The sequence below is a fragment of the Mesoplodon densirostris genome, chromosome 4 (genome assembly GCF_025265405.1).
Source record: "Mesoplodon densirostris isolate mMesDen1 chromosome 4, mMesDen1 primary haplotype, whole genome shotgun sequence".
NCBI lineage: Eukaryota > Metazoa > Chordata > Mammalia > Artiodactyla > Ziphiidae > Mesoplodon > Mesoplodon densirostris.
Window position 1 is genome coordinate 49,667,836 of NC_082664.1, and position 20,760 is coordinate 49,688,595.

The 20,760-nt window shown below is 38.5% G+C and overlaps 1 protein-coding gene across 5 annotated transcripts in view; it reads left to right on the top strand.

Moving 5' to 3' along the window:
• The window catches only part of TXNDC16 (thioredoxin domain containing 16), a 116,340-nt gene that overhangs the window by 3,240 nt on the left and 92,340 nt on the right, over window positions 1-20,760 (top strand). For 3 of the 5 annotated variants that reach the window (XM_060098110.1, XM_060098108.1, XM_060098113.1), the window contains exons 2-6: window positions 3,755-3,873; window positions 4,481-4,782; window positions 5,770-5,852; window positions 11,009-11,082; window positions 11,906-11,980. In XM_060098110.1, the coding sequence (XP_059954093.1) occupies window positions 4,533-4,782; window positions 5,770-5,852; window positions 11,009-11,082; window positions 11,906-11,980 (482 nt within the window). In that variant the 5' untranslated portion in view covers window positions 3,755-3,873; window positions 4,481-4,532. The remainder of the gene's footprint in view (window positions 1-3,754; window positions 3,874-4,480; window positions 4,783-5,769; window positions 5,853-11,008; window positions 11,083-11,905; window positions 11,981-20,760) is intronic. The other 2 variants (XM_060098111.1, XM_060098112.1) reach the window with 1 other exon arrangement.

A 20,760-nucleotide genomic window follows, 5' to 3' on the forward strand; every position in this document is an offset into this window, starting at 1 on the left:
CATATATGTTAACTCTTTTTTTTTTTTTTTTTTTTTTGTGGTATGTGGGCCTCTCACGGTTGTGGCCTCTCCCGTTGCGGAGCACAGGCTCCGGACGCGCAGGCCCAGCGGCCATGGCTCATGGGCCCAGCCGCTCCGCGGCATGTGGGATCTTCCCGGACCGGGGCACGAACCCGTGTCCCCTGCATCGACAGGCGGACTCTCAACCACTGCGCCACCAGGGAAGCGCAGGAAGTTAACTCTTAAAAGCTTCCAGAAGTTACATATGTCACTTTGCACATTTCATTGGCCAAATCAAGTCGTGGCCATACCTAACTCAAGGAAGTGGGGAGTAGAATTTTAACATGTGTAGAGAACTAGAAGCATTTGGACAGTCTACCCTTTTTGTCAATAGATATTCTCCTTCCTACATGTACTTCATCCTTGGCTCTTCCCAGTGGAGATAACCCCTAAATCCTATCCAGTCACTGTCAAGCTCAAAGTCTGGGATCTCTGAGTAATGCCCAGGAGCCATAATCTCTTGTAGTCTCTATCTTTATAAATTATCTGTCTCCGTCACCCTGTTGAATACATAGAATAGTGTAGGGACAGATAACTATAATAAGTGTTCCCATTTGGAGAGGAGAAGAATGGAAGGCATATACCAGACTCTGGACTGTAGCAATTTTGGAATCTTGCTGGGCAGATATTGCTAGGGCTCTAAATTATAAGAAAAATGAAATGAAAAAACACATCAAATGACTAGCCCCATTTAGAAATAATTAGATGCAACAGACACAACATTACTGTGTGAAATTGCTGTAAAAGCTTCTAAACATTTATATGCATTTTCTGTGTTTATCTCATTATTGTGGGCCAGTGACATACAGTTCATATTCTAGCACATGCCCTGGAGCATAGTTCTCTATGGTCCTTGGCTTTGCCCTGCAAGAGATCCTTCCATTTTTATTATCTTTGTCCCCACCTGAAGTTGGCTTTGGAGAATGTGGCTTCTTTCCATGGCTGAGCAGTTTAGTCAGCTTGTTTCTGGACCCTACAAGCATGGGGGCTTAAGGATTGTTTTAAGTTTTGAACAGCTAGTCTTTTGGATGGTGGTGCTTCTTTGAGTACCTTTCTTTTAATACGTCGTTAAACACAATCAACAGCAACTATCACACAGTACTCATTTCTGTCTTCCAGCCTCTTCTCTTAGGGCCATATATAAGTTCTTTAGCCACATGAACCTAGCTACATGCTCATAAATTCATTAGGTACTTGTCACCTCCAACTTACTGTAGCAACAGTTTCATCAAATGTTTTGTTACTCCTTAACATGGATCATTTGTTGAGGTCTTGTCTCTGTTTCTTTGAAGAGAGTTTCCTTGAGTACTCCCAGAACAGCTTTCCTGCTGCTTGGCGCCTGAGCCAGTATGTGGGGTTCTTGTTAAGGCAGCACCTCACTTCTAGTTTGTATACCAGTGAAGATAAACTAGATTATGCTATAATAAAAACCCCCCAATCTCAGTGGCTTAAGACAACAAAGTTTATTTCTTCCTATATCATATGCTCATTGCATACCAGCTGGGGGTTCTCTGGGCTGTGCTTAATCTGGGACCCGTGCTGACAAACAGCCACCATCTGAGTGTTTTCAGTGACTGTGAAAGAAAGGCAGGCATATCACACAGTAGCTGTTAAACTGTTGCCTGAAACAGGCCACTTTGGCTCCCATTTTATTGGCCAGGGTAAGTCACATGGTGGCCTCAAACTTCAGTAGTGGTGGGAAGTGCAGAAAGCTAAGTGTGATCCTAGGTATACCTGACAGGAGAACTAGAACTGTTTACCCCATACTGATGAACCATCACACCAAGGTAACAAGGCCACATTCCTCTCAAGGAACTCAGCACTTTGTGGTGATACTTAAATTTTGAAGCATTAAGTGTTGTTTTCTATCCCATTTTCTAACTACCAGAGAAAAAAGTCACCAAGTACCCTCTGTAGCTTTGTTTTTAACTCTGTTCTTGCTAGGTGTTCTCTTGCCTCACTATTTCCCATCCACACTTGCCTTTTCTTTGTTTAAAGTTATTTTTATGAGGAGACCATGTCTCTGGGCAAAAGCATTTCAATTACCATGCATGTGAAATGAACACTTTTTAGTGACACCACAGAGGTAGATTGGATTAATATGAGTAATAGCTATGGAAGATTTGATTACATACAAGTAATAATTTTTCTTTTTAAGTCAAAGTGAAAAGGTACACTGTTTAAAAGAGTCAGTTCTAGAAGGCTTCAAAATTCCCCTTGGTATCTTACCCCCTCCAATTTCTTGTTCCTTAGAGGCAATTACTTTGAACCACTCACAGTTTCTTTTGGTGTTGATCTTTCCATTTCCAATAAACTTGGCTTTTGGTCTCGTGAAAAATGAAGATTTAGCTCTCTTTCATCCCTTTTCCCACCCTGACTATATGCTCCCTTACTTTCTGTCTCCCCATCCACTCAACTCTGGTTGTTATGGATCTGGTTAAATCATTATTCAGGGTGTATCTTATGACCGTGTAAGCTGTGTTTCTAGCTGACCCACGCAGTATTCTCTGCTTTAAGTAAATTTTTAAATAATCAAACTTACCAAAAGATGGAGCAAACTGCAAAGGTTACTACTGAGTACCTACCTCTGAATAATCACCCACATCTCTAATTGGTGAAATGCATAGTACGTTCATACGGAGAATCTAATCTGTCCAATGAGGTGGATGTGGGGAAGTATTCAAGCATTGAATGTGTGTGGTTAGACCTTTGGTTCTACCAAATACATTCTAGGTGAAAAGAGTATGTTAACTTTAGTGTTTAAATGACTGAATTGTAACCACAGGGCCAGGAAAAAAGATATTTATACTTGGATCTTTCATTTGTGCTTTTACTTAAATGTTTAACCTTTTAATTAGGTTGGAGTTATTTCATATAGTAACAAATGTTATATTCTTTCGGCCTCAGAATGCATGCATCTCTCCCTCAGAATATAAGGAAAATATTGGATGACTCATTTTATACCATTTTCATTAATATAAAGTGGCTTTAAAATATGCTGGTTTAAAATGGCTTTACTGTATAATATTTTAGTGTCAAGGATACCTCTTAATTATATTATTAAAATTACTTTTTATATACCTCTCTCAGTCCTCACTCCTCATTCTCCTTGAGTTTTTGAACTCTTGGCTCATTATTAAAAGTTGATGGCAAATTTGTTTACTGCTTGATATAAACTAGTTCTAGTGAAAAGAATTATTAGGAAGTAATCAATGAGTAATTAGCTCCTGTTTTAGGAATACCTGTTCCTTACAGAGAGTTATTATATGCTTATTGATAATATTGAAAGACCAGAGTATATGGAGTTTCAGTTTATCAATTCTATTGTACAATAAATTAAAGAGTAAATTTTTTCTCATTACCCCTGAAATGCTAAATTGAAGAGTTAATGGTCTTTCATGACCATTGAAATGGTAGGTGTCTAATTTAGTATGATTTTTTCCTAAATTTTTTATTCTTTAATCATTTCATTCTTTACTGAAAAGCTCCACTCCTATCCTTATGAGTAATTCTTGCTATTTTCTCCTGTCTCCTGTTTTGACATAGTGATCTTTGTTTAAAAGATAAGGGTTCTATTTGAAATTAAAATTAAAACAAAATTCTCACCCATACCTGTGGGTATATCTTTACCTTCTAGAAGTACGATGTTTAATATAAAAACTAATTTTCCTCAACTACCTTCTTTTAAATGTAGATAACGTATATCATCAGTAGAAAAGCTTCCTGAAAGAAGAAATGGTTCAAAAGAAATTTGAAAGTAGCAAAAGTATAAGACAAAGATAATTGACAGCAGATACAGAGGACAGCATGGGAGTAAGTACAGCATGAAAGAAGATGAGAGGATGATATCTAGAGCAAATCTGAGTTCAGAAAATAGAATTGAATTAAAATATGAGTTGAAAAAGATATTTGAATTTCTAAACTGTTTAAATAAATCTAAGTCTTAGGAATTACTAGATATATATTAAGAAGGGATGTTCTTAAATAGTTTTAATAGATATCTTCTAGGGGATTTAAAGTAAAAAGAATGTAAACGTAGTAGACATATATTTTGGCTCTCATTCCCACGTTAGTGGTTTTAATTGCTATTTGAGTATTAATTGTACATCTACTCTAGGTAGAGAAGGATAAAATACCCAGTTTAAAAAAAATGGATTGGATAATGTTTGAAAATTAATTTTAGAATCCTTAAAAATGACAATTAGCTTAGCATACACCAATAAATATCTATTAAACTTAATATACTTGGTATTGCATTTTCTAGATATCTTTGATATCTTTTGCAAGTATCAAAAATTCATAGTATTATTAAATCAATGTCATTATATATCATCCCCTCTCATGTTTTTACTAGAAGGAAATAGTAAAGTATTAGCAAAATCAAACATGGAAGTAATGCCTTATATTATTCTTTTTGCAGATTTTACTTCATTCATTTATTTAATGAATTCATTCAGAAAAAACTCTGTTGAATGCCTACTCTTGCCAGGTATTGTCCTGGGCAACAGAACACAGCAGTGAACAAAATTGACTCTCCTGCCCATATGCAGCCACAACTGATGATGTCTTCCAGTTTCAAAGTACTTAGAGTTGGCATCTCTTTTGTCATGATGTGCATTTTTTATATGTCAGCAGTAGACTCTCTACCAGAGCTGAGTCCTCAGAAATTCTTCAGTACATTGCAACCAGGAAAAGCTACCTTAGCTTATTTTTGTCAAGCTGGTAAGTATTTTTTATATTCTAATATGATTTTTGTGATGTTTCTATTGCTGTTTAATCAATATGCTAGGGAGAACTTATTATCAGGATTAATAATATGTGCTTTAACACTGCTACTATAATATGCTTGCCTGGGTTTAAATCCTGACTTTGCCACTTGACCTGCTGTGTGACCTTGGTTGAGTCACTTAGCCTCTCCACATGTCTTTTTTGTCATCCATAATGAGGAAATAGTGTGTGCTTTATAAATTTATTGTGAGGATTAAGTGACTTTACTCATGTGCTTAGTCCATAGTAAATACTAGATAAGAATTATTGATGATGAATTTCATCATCATTTCTGAAAGTAAACTTTTTGATATTTTTAGCATGTAAATATTTTAGAAGTGTTTTTAAACTTTACATATAGTATTAGTAATGCCTTAGTTTTATAGTCTGCTTTAGCTGTACCATTAATTATACTGAATTAATTAGTATAACTATTGAACATAACTTATCATTATCATGGTTCCATTTAAGTTTTTTTGTGCCTTAAAAGTATTCTTGGAATTAGTAAATGAAGTGAATTCATATTTTTGTTGGCTCCCTTGTTATAATTGTGATTTGAAAATGGTATTTTAAAATCATTTTGAATATTTTGTACATGTGTGTTGTGTATATAGTATTAAACTTGGAAAAGTAATGCCAAATGTGCCATTTGAATTAAACATTTATTTATCCAATTTATGTTTAGAAAGCTTTAAGGTCACTTACAAAGTGAAAATATGTCATGATAAAAATATTAGAAATAAGAGTAATGAGTCAATAGGAAATAAGGGTACAAAAATATGTAACTAGGTTCGTTTAGTTACTTGATTATTTGTTGTTGCATACTAGTTGGGCAAACTAATATATTTCTTTTTCAGTTTGCAGCTTTGGGCTTTAATTTTAAAAATTCATCTTTCCTAAGGGGCAAGTCATAAAACATTCATAAAACGTTTCTTATTTTAGATTCTCCAAGTACCTCTATATTTCTTGAAGAACTGAATGAGGCTGATAAACCTCTCCAGGACTATGGAATTTCAGTCACAAAGGTAGAAAGATATTTATGTTAATACATTACTAATGACAAACATTTTACAACTGTGTGACCTAAGACTGAGTATCTAAAAATACTACGTTGTTTCACATCTTTTCCCAAACTGGAAAAAATTTTTTTCTACCTTTTTTTTCATAAGAATAAATAGAAGTATAGATAATTCCAGATTATTGTATAAATTATAAATACAGGGGAAAAAAAGCTACTTAAAATTCTGGAGCTTGGAACTTTATTTTGTAAACCATTCTGTTGGGGCTGTGGTGTCATTTATTTTTTTCAATCTTCTATTTAAATTTTTTTTTTTTGCCTGACAAATATATCATAATAGATGTCCATAATTTAGCTATTAAAATTTTTCTATTAACACAAACTGAGGTACCAAAATTGAAGTAATTCAAGTGTTTTTTTTTTCTTTCCTATTCTTCTAAGTCTTTATAATTGCTTATGTTGTGGGTTCTCATATTTATTTTTAGAAAAAAAGTTAAAACGACCTAATTTGAAATTACATACTTAATTTTTTTCTCAGAAAGTGTTTGAACTTGCCATGGAGTATTATGGAAAATTTCCACATGCATCATGGTTTAGATAGCTACAGGAGCCTTTCATTTCGTTTAAACTTAGAATTTGTACCTCAGAAAATGGAATGATTAGTAACCCAGTGATTATTAAATTCTTTCAGATTAGTGTCTCCCTGACTTTCTGTGTACATTTATTCTTTCTTAGTTCATTAGCCTTCCTCCTTTGAGAGATGGCTACTGTCCCTCTTGGTCCCTGAAGCTAGAGTTCCCAGGGCAGTAAGCATGGAAAAGTTAACTGTGACTTTTAAAGGGAAAGTGTTCACTCTCACCACAGAGCACTTCTGACAGCAGATGTGTGAGTTTTTCATACGAAGCAGTTCTGACACTAACAACCCAGAGTCAGCACAGACCCCACAGGTTAAGGGCCCAGTCCTATGAGATTGCCCCTCGCTTCAGATGCCAGTCACAAGGAGTGAGTGGGTCCCCAGGCTCCCTATGACTTCTGTAGGACTTGGCTACAAATGGCGGTTCTCACAAGCCCCTCCTCAGGTTCCATAATTGCCCATAATGTCTCACAGAACTCAGGGAAAGACTTTACTTACTATTACTGACTTCTTATAAAGGATATGTCAGGAACAGCCAAATGGAAGAGATGTGTGGGGCAACATCTGGAAGAGTCTCAAGTGCAGGAGCTTCTATCCCCGTGTGGTTTGGGGTGTGTCATCCTCCTGTACTTGGATGTGTTCACTGGAAGCTCTCCACACCCTGTAGTTCAGGGGTTTTGTGGAGGTTCTGTTATGTAGGCACGATTGGTCAAATCATTGGCCATTGCTGATTAACTCCTTCTCCAGCCCTAAGGTGGGGAGGTGGGGCTGAAAGTTCCCACCCTCTGATCTTTCCCTTGTCTTGCTGGTAACCAGCCCCCATCTTGAAGCTGTCTAGGGGCCCCCAGCCACCAGTCATCTCATTAGCATGCAAACAGACACTCTTATCACTCCCAGAGATTCCAAGGGTTTCAGAAACTTTTATATTTCGCGTTAAAGACAAAATATTAGAAGAAAAGATACTCCTGGCACTTTATCATGCAGGAAATTACAGGGTTTTGGGAGCTCTGTGTTAGGAACAAGGGGCAAAGACCAAATATATATTTCTTATTATATCATGTTTATATACCACAAAAACCTCTTTTTTAATGTCAATTCTGTTTTGTATAGAGGTCTCAGTTAACTTTGAACCACTGTTTATACTCTGGAATGATAATGGCACTCATCTTTAAGGAGCTTTGAATAAAAATCAAAATTGAAATTTAGAAACAAAATGCTAGGTTGGTACGATACTCAAAAAGGATAATCATGCTGTTATCTAGTAACTAATAAACTAGTAACTAGTAACTGTGTGTCTAGTAACTAGAGTAGAATATTAAGGTTCATGCCCAGGGGTTACCTTTATGAACTAACACTTTGTAAAGCTTTTACAGTTGAGGACTCTTAAGCTATGTGGCAAGGAGACTGGGTGAAAGAGATAGACCTATATTGAGTACCTAGCTCAGTCCCTGGTGCATAGTAGATACTCAGTACTGTTGATGAGATTGAAATGAGCTTGCTATATTTTGTCTTTTATTGGATAGCAAAATAGCTAAGACCCCAGTCTCTTTCTTTGGAGAGTATATATCCAAAATGGGGCGATAAAACACATTCACAGACATTTTTTTTTTTTTTTTTGGCCACGCTGTGCAGGTTGTAAGAATCTTAGTTCCCCAACCAGGGGTTGAACCTGGGCCCTTGGCAGTGAAAGTGAGGAGTCCCAACCACCGGACTGCCAGGGAATTCCCACAGACCATTTTAATAACTAGCAGAACTTGGTCATTATAATAAGAGATACAAATAAAATGCTGTAGAGGTTTAAAAGAGAGAAATCTTACATGATCATCAAGGTGGAAGGTCATATTATGGTATTGGGAAAGACTTCACAAAAAGTAGCATTTTGAGATTGTCTTCAAAAGTTAAGATTTCAGGAGGCAGACATAGATGAAGAAAACACTAAAATATAAATGGACTAAGTGTTCCAGTTAAGAAAAAGATTGTCAGGCTGGGAACAATAATCAAACCTAATTGTAAGCTATTTAGAAATGCATCTTAAAATAAAGGCTTTAGAAATCCTTAAAGCAAATGAAGGAAAAAATATATATCATGCAAATAATAACCAAAAGAAAGCTGGTATGACTATATTACTGTATCAATGTAGATTTTAAAACAAAAAACCTTTGTCATCCTTTCTGTCATAACCAATCCATCATTAAGTCCTTCAAGTTCTGCTGTCAAAACTTTGCACATCTGACCACTTCCTGTACCTTCATTTTTACCCCCCTGCCCTTGTCTAAACTGTCCTCACTTCTACTCTGGGAAACCACAAGCCTCCTATTTGGCCTTTCTCCTTTCACTTTTGTCTCACTGAACCCTTCTCCACATGTCAGTCAGATCACATTGCTGCTCTCTCAGAAAGGCTTCCCATTACAGTTATGCTAACATGGAAACTCCTCTTTGGACATTTAATTCTTCTAATCTCATTTTCTGTTCTTCCACCTTGCTCAGCTTGTTCCTGACACATGCTAGTCATCTTTCTCTTACTTGGACCTTCTAGGTGTGTATTTCGGTAAGGCCTTTGCAGGTATTTTCTCCTCTGCTTAGAACTCATCTCTTCCACATATTTGTATATTTGTATGCATCACTCCATTACTTCGGTTCTTTGTGCAAATGTCACCTCTTCAGAGAAGTCTTCTTTGATGACTTATCTAAAATGTTCGGCCACATACTATCCCTTTAATAGTGTTTTTTTCTTTATAGCCCTTAACATTACATACTAATTAGTTTTTTTTTTAATGGTCCGTCTCTACTTTTAGAATGTAAGTTCTAAAGATAAAGATTTTAATTTGGAACTTAACTGTACTCCCAGTGATGAGAACAGTGACTAACATATGGTAGGTGTTCAAATGTGTGTTGAGTGGATGAATGGATAAATCTGTCGTCATAATACCAACCATCCCCTATGCTCTGACATTTAAAAATTAAAAAAAAAACTACATACACTAAAATTCACTGTTTTTGGTTATGACCATAATCTTTTAATTCGAATTCTCTATTCCTCATATCTTGTTTGAGTATCAGTTCTCTTTTAGTAGCTTTTTTCTATAAAACAAATGTAGCTTTCCCACTTGTCACTCTGCTTCCTCAAACTCCGTTAAAATTACCTTGAACAGCAAAAACAAAAAAGCCTCATCTAAAAAAACCCAAAAAAACCCTAACTTAACAAAATCCAAAACAAAATACTAACTGTTCTTCTTCCAGACTTAGTTTTGGTAAGTTATGTCGGTGGCTACCCACTTGCCCCATCTAAAAACCTCTTCATCCTCTTTATCTCTTGCCTTCCCCCATCTATCCCATGTTGCATATTACATGCTCAGTCTTCTCCCTAGTTTTACTTACTGTATTTTTGGAAAGTCGCTTGAATCTCTTCTGTCCTTTTCTCCTTTACTACAGGCCCCAGTCATCCCTGAGCTGTACTGATGGGATACTCTATTAACCGGCTTCCTTGCCTTTGTGCTCTCATGCCTTCCATTGTATCTTCATGTTGCTGCCAGGATTGGCCTTATGTTTTTCACATAGAGTCCTGATTACAAGCTATCAAGGGCTGTTGTGGCTTCTCTAACATCATTAGGGACTCAGGTTCATTCTTTCTGTTGCACCATCCTTAGGAAAGGTTTCTTCTTTAAAGATGCCTTATGGTCCATGATGACTGCTGGTGCCTACCTATCTTGTCATGTTTTTTTTTTTTTTTGCGGTACGCAGGCCTCTCACTGTTGTGGCCTCTCCCGTTGCGGAGCACAGGCTCAGCGGCCATGGCTCATGGGCCCAGCCACTCCGCGGCATGTGGGATCTTCCCAGACCGGGGCACGAACCCGTGTCCCCTGCATCGGCAGGCGGACTCTCAACCACTGCGCCACCAGGGAAACCCTGTCAGGTTTTTTTTTGTCCGGAAGAAGTGGGAAGAGCAAGAGTATCAGTCAACCCCCTTTTAAGATCCTTCTAGGCATCCCAAACCAGTGACTTCTCCTAACATCATTTAGCCAGGCTTAGCTGTTGGGGGAGTCTGGAAAAGTCTTTTAATGGGGCACTTGCTTTTAATGAAATTCTGTTAGTGACGCAAAAGGGTAGGATGGATTTGGGGTTAGGAACCAGCAATATCTGCCATACCTGTGTTCCAGCTACTGAGATGCTTTCGTGGTCCCAACTTACCACTCACTTCTGTGCTTCCTGGCTTTTGCTCATGATTTTCTTGTCCTGCCTTAATTGTTTCCTTCCTTTCCTACCTCGTTACCTTCTACTTCCTTCATCAGATTGAATTAAATCTTAGGTATAATTAAATATAACTCTTAGGTGTAGGAACAGTTCCTTTCTCTGGGTTACCTCAAGCACTTGAATAAGTGAGCAATTATAGCATACAAATCAGAAAGAAAAGTAAAAAAGAAATTTGATCTGGAGACAAACTGTAATGTTTAATTTTCCTTTCTGTTTCTCTAACCAAGAAACTTGACCTTTTGATATGTACTCTAAACGTTAAATATAATCTTTTAAAGGTTAATTGCGTCACAGAAGAAACATCGAGATACTGTGGAAGCGAAAAGGATTTGATGAAAGCATATTTATTCAGGTAAACTATTTTTAGTTTTTTTGGCTCAGATGGACAAACATAAAGCTATACTTCTAGAATATTCAAGTATACAAAATATCACTAGGCCAGAATAAAGGTGTATGTAGTAGGGGTCATATGAAGCTTAGCAAGAAGTCCAACTAATAGATTTGTTACCTCCACTTTGTTTCCTAATCTGTAAATTGAGGAGATTAATACTTACCTCACAGGATTGTTTTGGATATTATATGAGAATCTTATGTAAGCTCTGACGGCAAATGCCTGGTAAGTAAGCATTTAGCAGATTTAGTGTTCTAAGTAGGTATGTCAGGTCCATATTCGGGTGGGAAATAAATGTACTTTATTTTTGAGGGATCTGCAGATGTCCAGGTTATGGATTCCTCCGTTACTTGGGTCTGCTACTCTGAGTTTTCTCAAAATCCTTTCCTCACACTCTTGGGATTTGGCCTAGGAAGTGGGGAGAGATCCTGTCTCCTCAGGGACCCACTGCTGAGGGCCCTTCTTTCTCTCTCCTGCTTGTCTCCTTCCCAGCCCATTTGGGGAATCTGTGTGTGCTGGGAGGAAGCCTTGTTGGGACTCCTGTTGCTTCCCAGTCTTTTTGCCAGACCCAGGGCCTAAGCTTTTCAAAGTCAGTGTATCTATGCCTGTGTGTTCAGTAAATATTTGAGTGTGTATCATGGCCAGCACTCTGGTAGGTGTATCGGCTAGTGGATAAGACACAGGCTCCAAGAACTGCCAGAACTTCCAGCCTAGTGTGTTAGAGAGACAAGTGAATTGAATGCTAAGGAAATCTTTCTGTAATGCTTTTTAAAACTTTTTGCAGGGGTCACATATTACTCAGAGAATTCCCAACCGATACCTTGTTCGATGTGGATGCCATCGTTGCTCATGTTCTCTTGTAAGTACAGGGGATACCCATTTACTTACTCACTTGTTATTTATCTATTGATTTCATTTTAGACAACCACAATCCATTACAATATTTTAGGGTCTTAGCATTATACTTGTAAGCATCAGTTTCACACATATTGCTGGTCTATCTTCCCACATAGAGGATCTAAAATGTCTTGAATGGCAGAGGATACAGAAACATGGAGATATTCTGTATAAAAGTAGGAGGTGGCACAACACGGCCACCTGGCTCATACTACTGCTCTTGCCTTTGATTCTGTCTGTGGAGTGAGGATGTTACCAGGACAGAAGCTCATCTTTGCTATTCTCACTAGGGTTTTGAAGTGTCTAGCCTCCTTTTCACCCCAGCCTGATTTTTTTTTTTTTTCCCGGAGTCTGTAGCTCCGTGCCTGCTCAGTACGTGCAGAAACATTTCAGGTGTTCCCAGCATGTACTGAATGTTTATTGAAAAGGAGTGAATCTAATTTAATTTGCCTGGCATGGAATCTTTAGGCCTGGGATTCAGCCCTACCTGGGGTCCACTCCTGCAGTCTCCTCAAATGAAGTAGTAGTTTCTTTGGTAACAGAGCTAGAAGCTACGACTTTTTTTTTTTTTTTTTTTTTTTTTTTGTGGTATGCGGGCCTCTCACTGTTGTGGCCTCCCCCGTTGCGGAGCGCAGGCTCCGGACGCGCAGGCTCAGCGGCCATGGCTCACGGGCCCAGCCGCTCCGCGGCATATGGGATCCTCCCAGACCGGGGCACGAACCCGTATCCCCTGCATCGGCAGGCGGACTCTCAACCACTTGCGCCACCAGGGAGGCCCAGAAGCTACGACTTTTTCAGGACACGAGTTTACAGGGACTTTTCCAATTTAACGTTTGCTGAGACCCTTGCTGACCTTGACTATCTCTGTTTTCTGTGTGGCTCCCATCTTCCTCCTCTTCTTCTACCTGATTCTCGCAAAAATAGTGTGAAAGTTAAGTTACAGGAAACTCTAAACTTGATAGGTGAAAAGTTGTGGTTATCACATGCTCCAGTACTAATAATATATTAATAACAGTCTTTAGAAATCCCGGCCAACCATGGACCCTGAGGCCTGTGGACTGAGCAGCCAGTTGTAAGGGATGAAAGATGGCCTTTTGAAGAAGGAATTCTAAAGACCTGTTGGGCTGCCTTGGAAGCACTTTCCTGGGATAGAGAAGGGGTGGCTATCTTGAGAGTGGGGGTCATGAAAAGCTCAGCAAAAAGTCCAAGTCATAGATATATTTGTTCTCAAGAAGCTTACTCGTTTATGCTTTTTACAATGGATACCCGATGACTGTCTTTGACCCAGAAACAAGGGTGAAGAATCAGAGAAAGAAGATTCTTTAAGGGATGGGGGAGGGGATACTAAGGTTGTCTTTGACAAGTCTGACAGCAAATCCTGGAGCGGCAGGTCCACGCTGGGCAACCTGATGACAAGGTGGTTTTGAAATAACTGGGCCTTAGATGTGGAGAGGATGCTGTTACTTGAACTGGGTAGCCTGTGGGGCTTGTGTCATTCAATCCTGCCGTGGTGTCCTGTTCCTTGTGCTGTACTAATGCTGATTTATAGAACACTAATTCCACAAATAGAGTATTCCCCACATTCCTGCTATGTGCCAGATACTTGTAAGGCACTGGAGATGCCAGACAGCATAAGATGTGGCTCTGTTCTCTAAGAATTTAATGTTTTGTTGCAGAGACAGATATGTAAACAGAAAATATGTAGGAAGTAAAATAGTAGAAGTATGCCTGCATATGTCCACAGGGTAGTGAATAGTTCCTTGTGTCTAGAATGAGGGTGGATGTTTGTTAAGAAGCCTTCCTGAAGGAGGTGGCACTTGGGATGAGTCTTAAAGGATAAACGGGGGTTTGCCTGGTGAAGGAATGGAAGGTGGAAGAAGCAGGGGAAACTGTGAGCCCAGGCAGGGAGGTTAGGACAGTTTGGAGAGGGTAGTTTTTACTGGAGTCTGAAATGTGAAGCAGGAGGTAAGAGCAGAGAAGTTGGCATGGGGTCAGAGGAAGGGATCTTTGTTTACCATGTGAAGAAGTTTAGGCTTTTGGGTAGACCCCGAAGGGTGAGGAGGCCAGCTCTTGGCCAGAATCCTTGTGTGATCTTTCAGACCCAACCACAGGCAGTTACAAGCTTTGCCCGGCAGCCCTCATAGGCGGAAGGTGCTCTCCCACACCAGACTCGTGCACAGCCAGAGCATTGCAGTTTTCTAAAGAAAATTGAGGTCCAGGACTCAGACCCCTCCCCTTCCCAATCCCTCGGACCCCTCCCTCTCCCATCTTTCTGGCCAGACTGGCCTTTAGCCCCAGGTGTCTCCATTTGGAGCCTCATTATCAGGGACGTGGCCTGAGGCACCTTCCAGGTGCTTTGCCAAGACCTCCTTATCACAGGTCTTTGGCTAAACACTTTCTCTGCTTTAACTCTGTACTTTTCTTCTCCTCGCTCTTGCCCCGCTCAGTCCCCCCACCATTCCATAAAGAGGCAGGAGCCTTCTCTTTGCAGCTCCTTGGAATGAGATGATTCCCACGCCCACTGGCCCTGGCCTGGAGCTGTTCAGTGGCGGGGGATGGGAATGGAACATTGTGGAGCCTGTGCCTCTCCTTTTGCCTCTTGCTTGCACTGTTGCAGTAAGTGAATAAAGGCTTGGTTGTTACTTTTAGTTTGGCTCTCTGTCCGAAGTGACCACTTCAACACCTGATTGCTCAATGGAGGGTTGTAGGCAGATAAGTGCTGGGATCAGATTAGCACTTGAGGGCTCTTTCTTGTGGGTGAGAGACAAATTTGTGGGATCCAAGCACATGTAGACACCATTGTGTGGCCATTGTGCAATCTAGGGAAGTACAGATAGCAAAGATGGGGTTTTCTTTTTAATGCTTAGGAGGTGAAATTAACCGGGCTTGGTAATGATTAATTTGATTAATCCCTGATCTCTTCTTTTCCTTCCTTCCCATCTCACTCTACCCCAAATCTGATCTGACCATCTGAAGTAGGCAAGGATGAAGAGCAAATTTACAGGAGAAAATGAGTCTACTTGAACAACTCGGATGCCCATCTTACCTGAGTCTTGAGTAGGCAGCTGTAGGAATTTGTGCCCCTGGGGAGTGTTGTCAACATGTAGGTCATCTAGGGAGCATCCTAGGATGACACCAACATATAAAGGAAGAAGAAACTGAGCAGGAAAACACAAATGTCAAGGAGGTAGAATTCCAAAGAGGCAATGCCCTCATTTTTGTTTAAAATGTAAGAAAACTGACTTGTGGAATACAGTATTTTACAAAAATGTTCAGTAATGATATTTAGAATCTTGAAGAACTGTGCTAAATAGTATGCCATATCATAGCTGTACCTTGCAGATTGCCACGAGGAAAAAAATGCCTCTCATGCCATCACCCTACTTCTTTGTGCTAAAAGCAGCAGTTTGAAATACCCAGTTCCTGGCAAGCAGTTCCTACCTTGTACTCTTTTCGGTTGTATACTATTCCTAGAAATGGAACTGAACTGTTGCTTGATATCTTTTGCCCACTTTTCTATCATTTTTTTTTTAAAGGGTGATTTTGTCCTAGAGCTGGTTATTTCTTTTATTTATTTATTTATTTATGGCTACGTTGGGTCTTCGTTGCTGTGTGCGGGCTTTCTCTAGTTGTGGGGAGCGGGGGCTTCTCATTGCGGTGGCTTCTCTTGTTGCAGAGCATGGACTCTAGGCACATGGGCTTCAGTAGTTATGGCACTTGGGCTTCAGTAGTTGTGGCTCACAGGCTCTAGAGCACAGGCTCAGTAGTTGTGGCGCACAGGCTTAGGTGCTCCGCAGCACGTGGGATCTTCCTGGACCAGGGCTCGAACCCATGTCCCCTGCATTGGCAGGCAGATTCTTAACCACTGAGCCACCAGGGAAGTCCTCTATCATGTTTTGAACTTTTATTCTTATTAATTTCTAGGTGCTCTCCTTATATAAAGGATACACAAATTGTACATTTTCCTGTTTGTCATTTATCTTCTGAATTTCCCTATTTTGTTCTTTTAAATATCATCAGGTCAAATTTATCTTTTCTCTTTTGACTTCTGGATTTTAAGTTGTACCAAGGTCTCCCTTATGCTCTTGTTACAAAGGAATTCATTTAAAGAAATTAATAGACTGTTTTATAGAGCAGTTTTAGGATTACAGAAAATTGAACAGATAGTACAGAGAATTCCTCCTTTCTCCTCTGTACTGTTTCCTCTGCTAACATTTTGCATTGGTGTGGTACATTTGTTACAATTGATGAATCAATACTGACACATTATTATTAACCAAAGTGCATAGTTTATGTTAGGGTTCACTCTGTGTTGTACAGTTCTGTGACTTTTGACAAGTGTATAATGACATGTATCCACCATTATAGTATCAAACAGAATAGTTTCACTGCCCTGAAAATACCCTGTGCTCCACCTATTCATCCTTCCCTTCCACTCCCCAACCACTGATCTTTGCACTGTCTCTATAGTTTTGCCTTTTTGAGTGTTATATAGTTGGAATTGTAACCCAGAAAAAGGGCTCGTGTGTCAGTTTCACAGAAAGCCAAACTCTGACAGCAGGTGTTTGCAGCAAAGTAAGGGCAGCAAAGTAAGGGTTTACTGAAGGGCACCAAGCAAGGGAGTGGGTGACTCAGATCCACTCCAACTTGGTCTTTGAGTTAGGGGGTTTTTAAAGGGAAAGAACAAAGGAGCTGGGATTAATCATTGTCTTGTGACATTTCCTAACTGTAGTTTCAGGAGTCAGGATACCTATGGTTTACTAGCATCTGGTCTGGTGGTCCATGACCCTGGTGGGGGGGGTCTGTTAGCTCATCCTGCCCTGGAGAAGCAACTTGTGTCTGTACATTAACAATAAGTTATCAACCACAGCAATTTTAGTACATTAATGCACTAAATGTTGTCAACAACAGCAGTTTTAGTCATCTGACTCTGGTTGATTACTGTTCAGTTAGCACAGGATTGAGGTCAGAGGGGACAAGAAAGGGAATAAAGTTTTGGAGAGAGAGCTTAATCATCACCTTGGCAGGGGGACTTGGTTTTAGTGGGGGCTCGTTTTCAGAATCATATAGCATGTAGCCTTTTCAGATTGGCTGCTGCTTCTAATTAGCATATGTTAAGGTTCCTCCATGTCTTTTCATGGTTTGATAGCCCATTTCTTTTTATTGCTGAATAATATTCCATTGTATGGATGTATCACTGTTTGTTTATTCACCTGTTGAAGGACATCTTGGTTGCTTCCAAGTTTTGGCAATCATGATTAAAATTACTATAAAGTTCATGTGTAGGTTTTTTTGTATTGATGTAGTTTTTCAACTCATATGGGCAAATACTTAGGGGTGTGATTTCTGGATCATATGGTAAGACTATGTTTAGCTTTGTAAGAAACTGCTAAACTGTCTTCCAAAGTGGTTGTATCATTTTGCATTACCACCTACACTGAATGAATTCCTGTTGCTCTACATTCTTGCCAACATTTGTTATTGTTTGTTTTTTTTTAACTGTAGCTATTCTAATAGGTGTGTAGTGGTATCTCATTGTTTTAATTTACAACTTCCTAAGGACAAAGGATGTTGAGCATCTTTTAGTATGCTTATTTGCTGTTTGTATATTTTCTTTGGTGGGGTACCCGCTCAGATCTTTTGCCCATATTTTAAATGTTTTTTTTTCTCATTGTTGAGTTTAAGAGTTCTTTTATATATTTTGGATACAAGTCTTTTATCAGATATATGTTTTGCAAATATTTTCTCACAGTCTGTGGCTTGTTTCTTCATTCTCTTAACAGTGTCTTTTGCAGAGCAGAAGTTTTTAATAATAATAAAATCCAACTTTACAATTCTTTTTCTTTCATGGATCATGCTTTTGGTGTTATATCTAAAATTTCATTGCCAAATCCAAGGTCACCAAGATCTTCTTCTATGTTTTACATTTAGGCCTATGATCCATTTTGAGTTAATTTTTATGAAAGGTGTAAAGTCAGTGTCTCGATTCACTTATTTGCATGTGAATGTCCAGTTGTTTTAGCCCCTTTTTTGAAAAGAGGAGCCTTTCTCCATTAAACTGCTTTTGCTCTTTTGTCAAAGATCAGACTCTATTTATGTGGGTGTATTTCTTCTCAATGTTTTAACTGTTCAATTTAACATTTAAATCTTTTCTTTGTTTGGAATTTAACTAGGTGAATAGTATGAGCAATATATTAGCCAGGTGGCTAAATAATTGTCCCAAAACAACTGAAATTAATCTCAGTTTTCAAGGTGTGATTTTTTTATACTAAACGCTCATATATATTTGGGTCTACTTTGGACTTTCTGTTTCATTAATCTGTCTTTTTTTTTTTTTTTTTTACTGGTACTGTTGCTTTACTTACTGAGGCTTTATAATATATTGTAATATCTGAAAGGTCCAGGCCCCTTCACGTTTCTGTTTCTAGAATTGCATTTTTGTTCTGTTTACGTGTGACATTTAAAATTAGCTTGTCCGGTTTCTTCCTCTCCCTGACTAAATCCTACTGGCATTAAATTTATAAGTTATTTTAGGGGCACTTGACATCTTTAGAATGAATCTTTAGAATGAATGAACCAGATGTCTTTCCACTTATTCAAGTTTTCTTTTGTGTTCTCTAGTAGTGTTTTAATGCTTTCTTCATATATGCTTGGACACTGAGATTTATTACTGGGTATTTTATATCTTTTGTTTCTATTGTAAATGGGTTCTTTTCTTCCATTATCTTCTAATACACACACACAGATAAATTTTTATGTGATCAGTGATCCACAGTTACACTTGAACTTTGCTTCTTTGTAAACAGAAAAGATCAAGTTTTTAGACAATTTCATAGTCTCAGAATATAGAAAAATTGCAACTGGGGAAGAATTAAGTTCGTAAAATCTAAGACTAGAATAACAAGTATAAACTTAGGGTAAACCTATACTAAATATTTACAGAATTGTTTATTTTTGAACCATTATGACCAATTATGTAGTGTATTTTTGGAGGACATTTAAAATATTCCTAAAACATCATTGATTAAAAATATTCTGACTGGGCTTCCCTGGTGGCGCAGTGGTTGAGAGTCCGCCTGCCAATGCAGGGGACACGGGTTCGTGCCCCGGTCCAGGAAGATACCACACGCCGCATAGCGGCTGGGCCCGTGAGCCATGGCCGCTGAGCCTGCGCGTCCAGAGCCTGTGCTCCGCAACGGGAGAGGCCACAACAGTGAGAGGCCCGTGTACCACAAAAAAAAAAAAAAAAAAAAAAAAATTATATATATATATATATATATATATATATATATATATATATATTCTGACTAAATGGTCTACTAACATTTTTAACACATTGATTTTTCAGGATGTATTAATGAAATAAACCAAGTGTTTAGAGCATAGCATAGTTCTATGTGTGTAAGAAAGGGAGTGTTAAGTCTAAAACTCTGAAGGGTCTTCGATGTTACCCTCCTTGCATATATACTTGCAGAAACACCAAGCCTCTGAATCAGAAATCAGGCACAGCAGTAACAGCAATCACAGTAACATGGTAGTACTGGATTTTCCATACCCAATTCTCCACAGAGCTACAAGGTGAGAGCCATATGCTTACATCTGTACTTACAGCAAGGTTTGGAGAAGGAGAACTTAAATTATGAATCTCTGAGTTTATATAGGAGCTGGCAAATCTGCTTTTACCTTCTGGAGATAGAGTGCTTATCTTTTTCTCTGGAATTTAAACAAATTGCTTGGGGCAGGAGAAAAAGGTCTCTACCCCTAAATATAAGCATTTAGCTCCAGGGAAGATAAGGAAGGTTTTATTACCTTTGAATGGGACCAGGTGGCTCCAGAGAAAAGGAAACAAGATTAGAATGTGAAGAGGAGATGTTTTCCATCTTTGTGTACTGCCAATTTTCATCTTCAGGAGACATGGACTGTATAGGAACACTGAGAAATCTAGGAGGGATAGTTTTCTAACAGAGACATATATAAATATTTATTCGTGGCGTATATGTATTTGGTATAACTATTTCAAAGTTTCACAAGAACGTGATTATTGGTTTACGGGAATGGAATGCGGAAGCTGGGATGGGGGAAGGAGTTGGAGGTGGACTTTTCACTCTTCAACTTTTTGGATACTTTTTGTGTTATGAGTCCTACAAAAGAGTTAAATTTTGCAAAATAAATAAAATTTAAAATAAAGGTAAGATTATAGATTTATAGTCTATAAATTCTCAGCTCTGTTTTCTAAAATATACATAGTCAAAACCGATGGAATTATGTGGTTTGGTAACTGTGAGGAAGATTTCACTTCCCAGCTTATAGATTGGGTTAAGGAGGGTAATATTTAGAAAAAGAAAGTAAAGTAACAATTACTCTTTATTTGTTGATTGAGAATACCATATGTAACCAGTCTGAGGCAAGTCAGATGGAGGTATGGAAGATTGAGGCACTATAATCTCAAATGTGCTTTGGAATGATATATGAAGAAGTCAGGGTTTATGGAGGGTTTATCCATTGTGTGATCATAGCAGTTAATCTTTTCTGATTGCTAGTTTTCCTCATCTCTTAAATGTTAAAACTTGCACTGTCATTAGATTTTTTTGAAGATCAAATAAAGTAATAATCTGAAAATATGCTTTGTGTTTTACCCAGCGCTCTACAAATGTTAGTCGCTTTTTTCTGTATACATGCAGGAAATCTCATTTTGCAATTAAGAAAAAAAGCAATCCAAATTCAGATATCTACCTGCTGTTC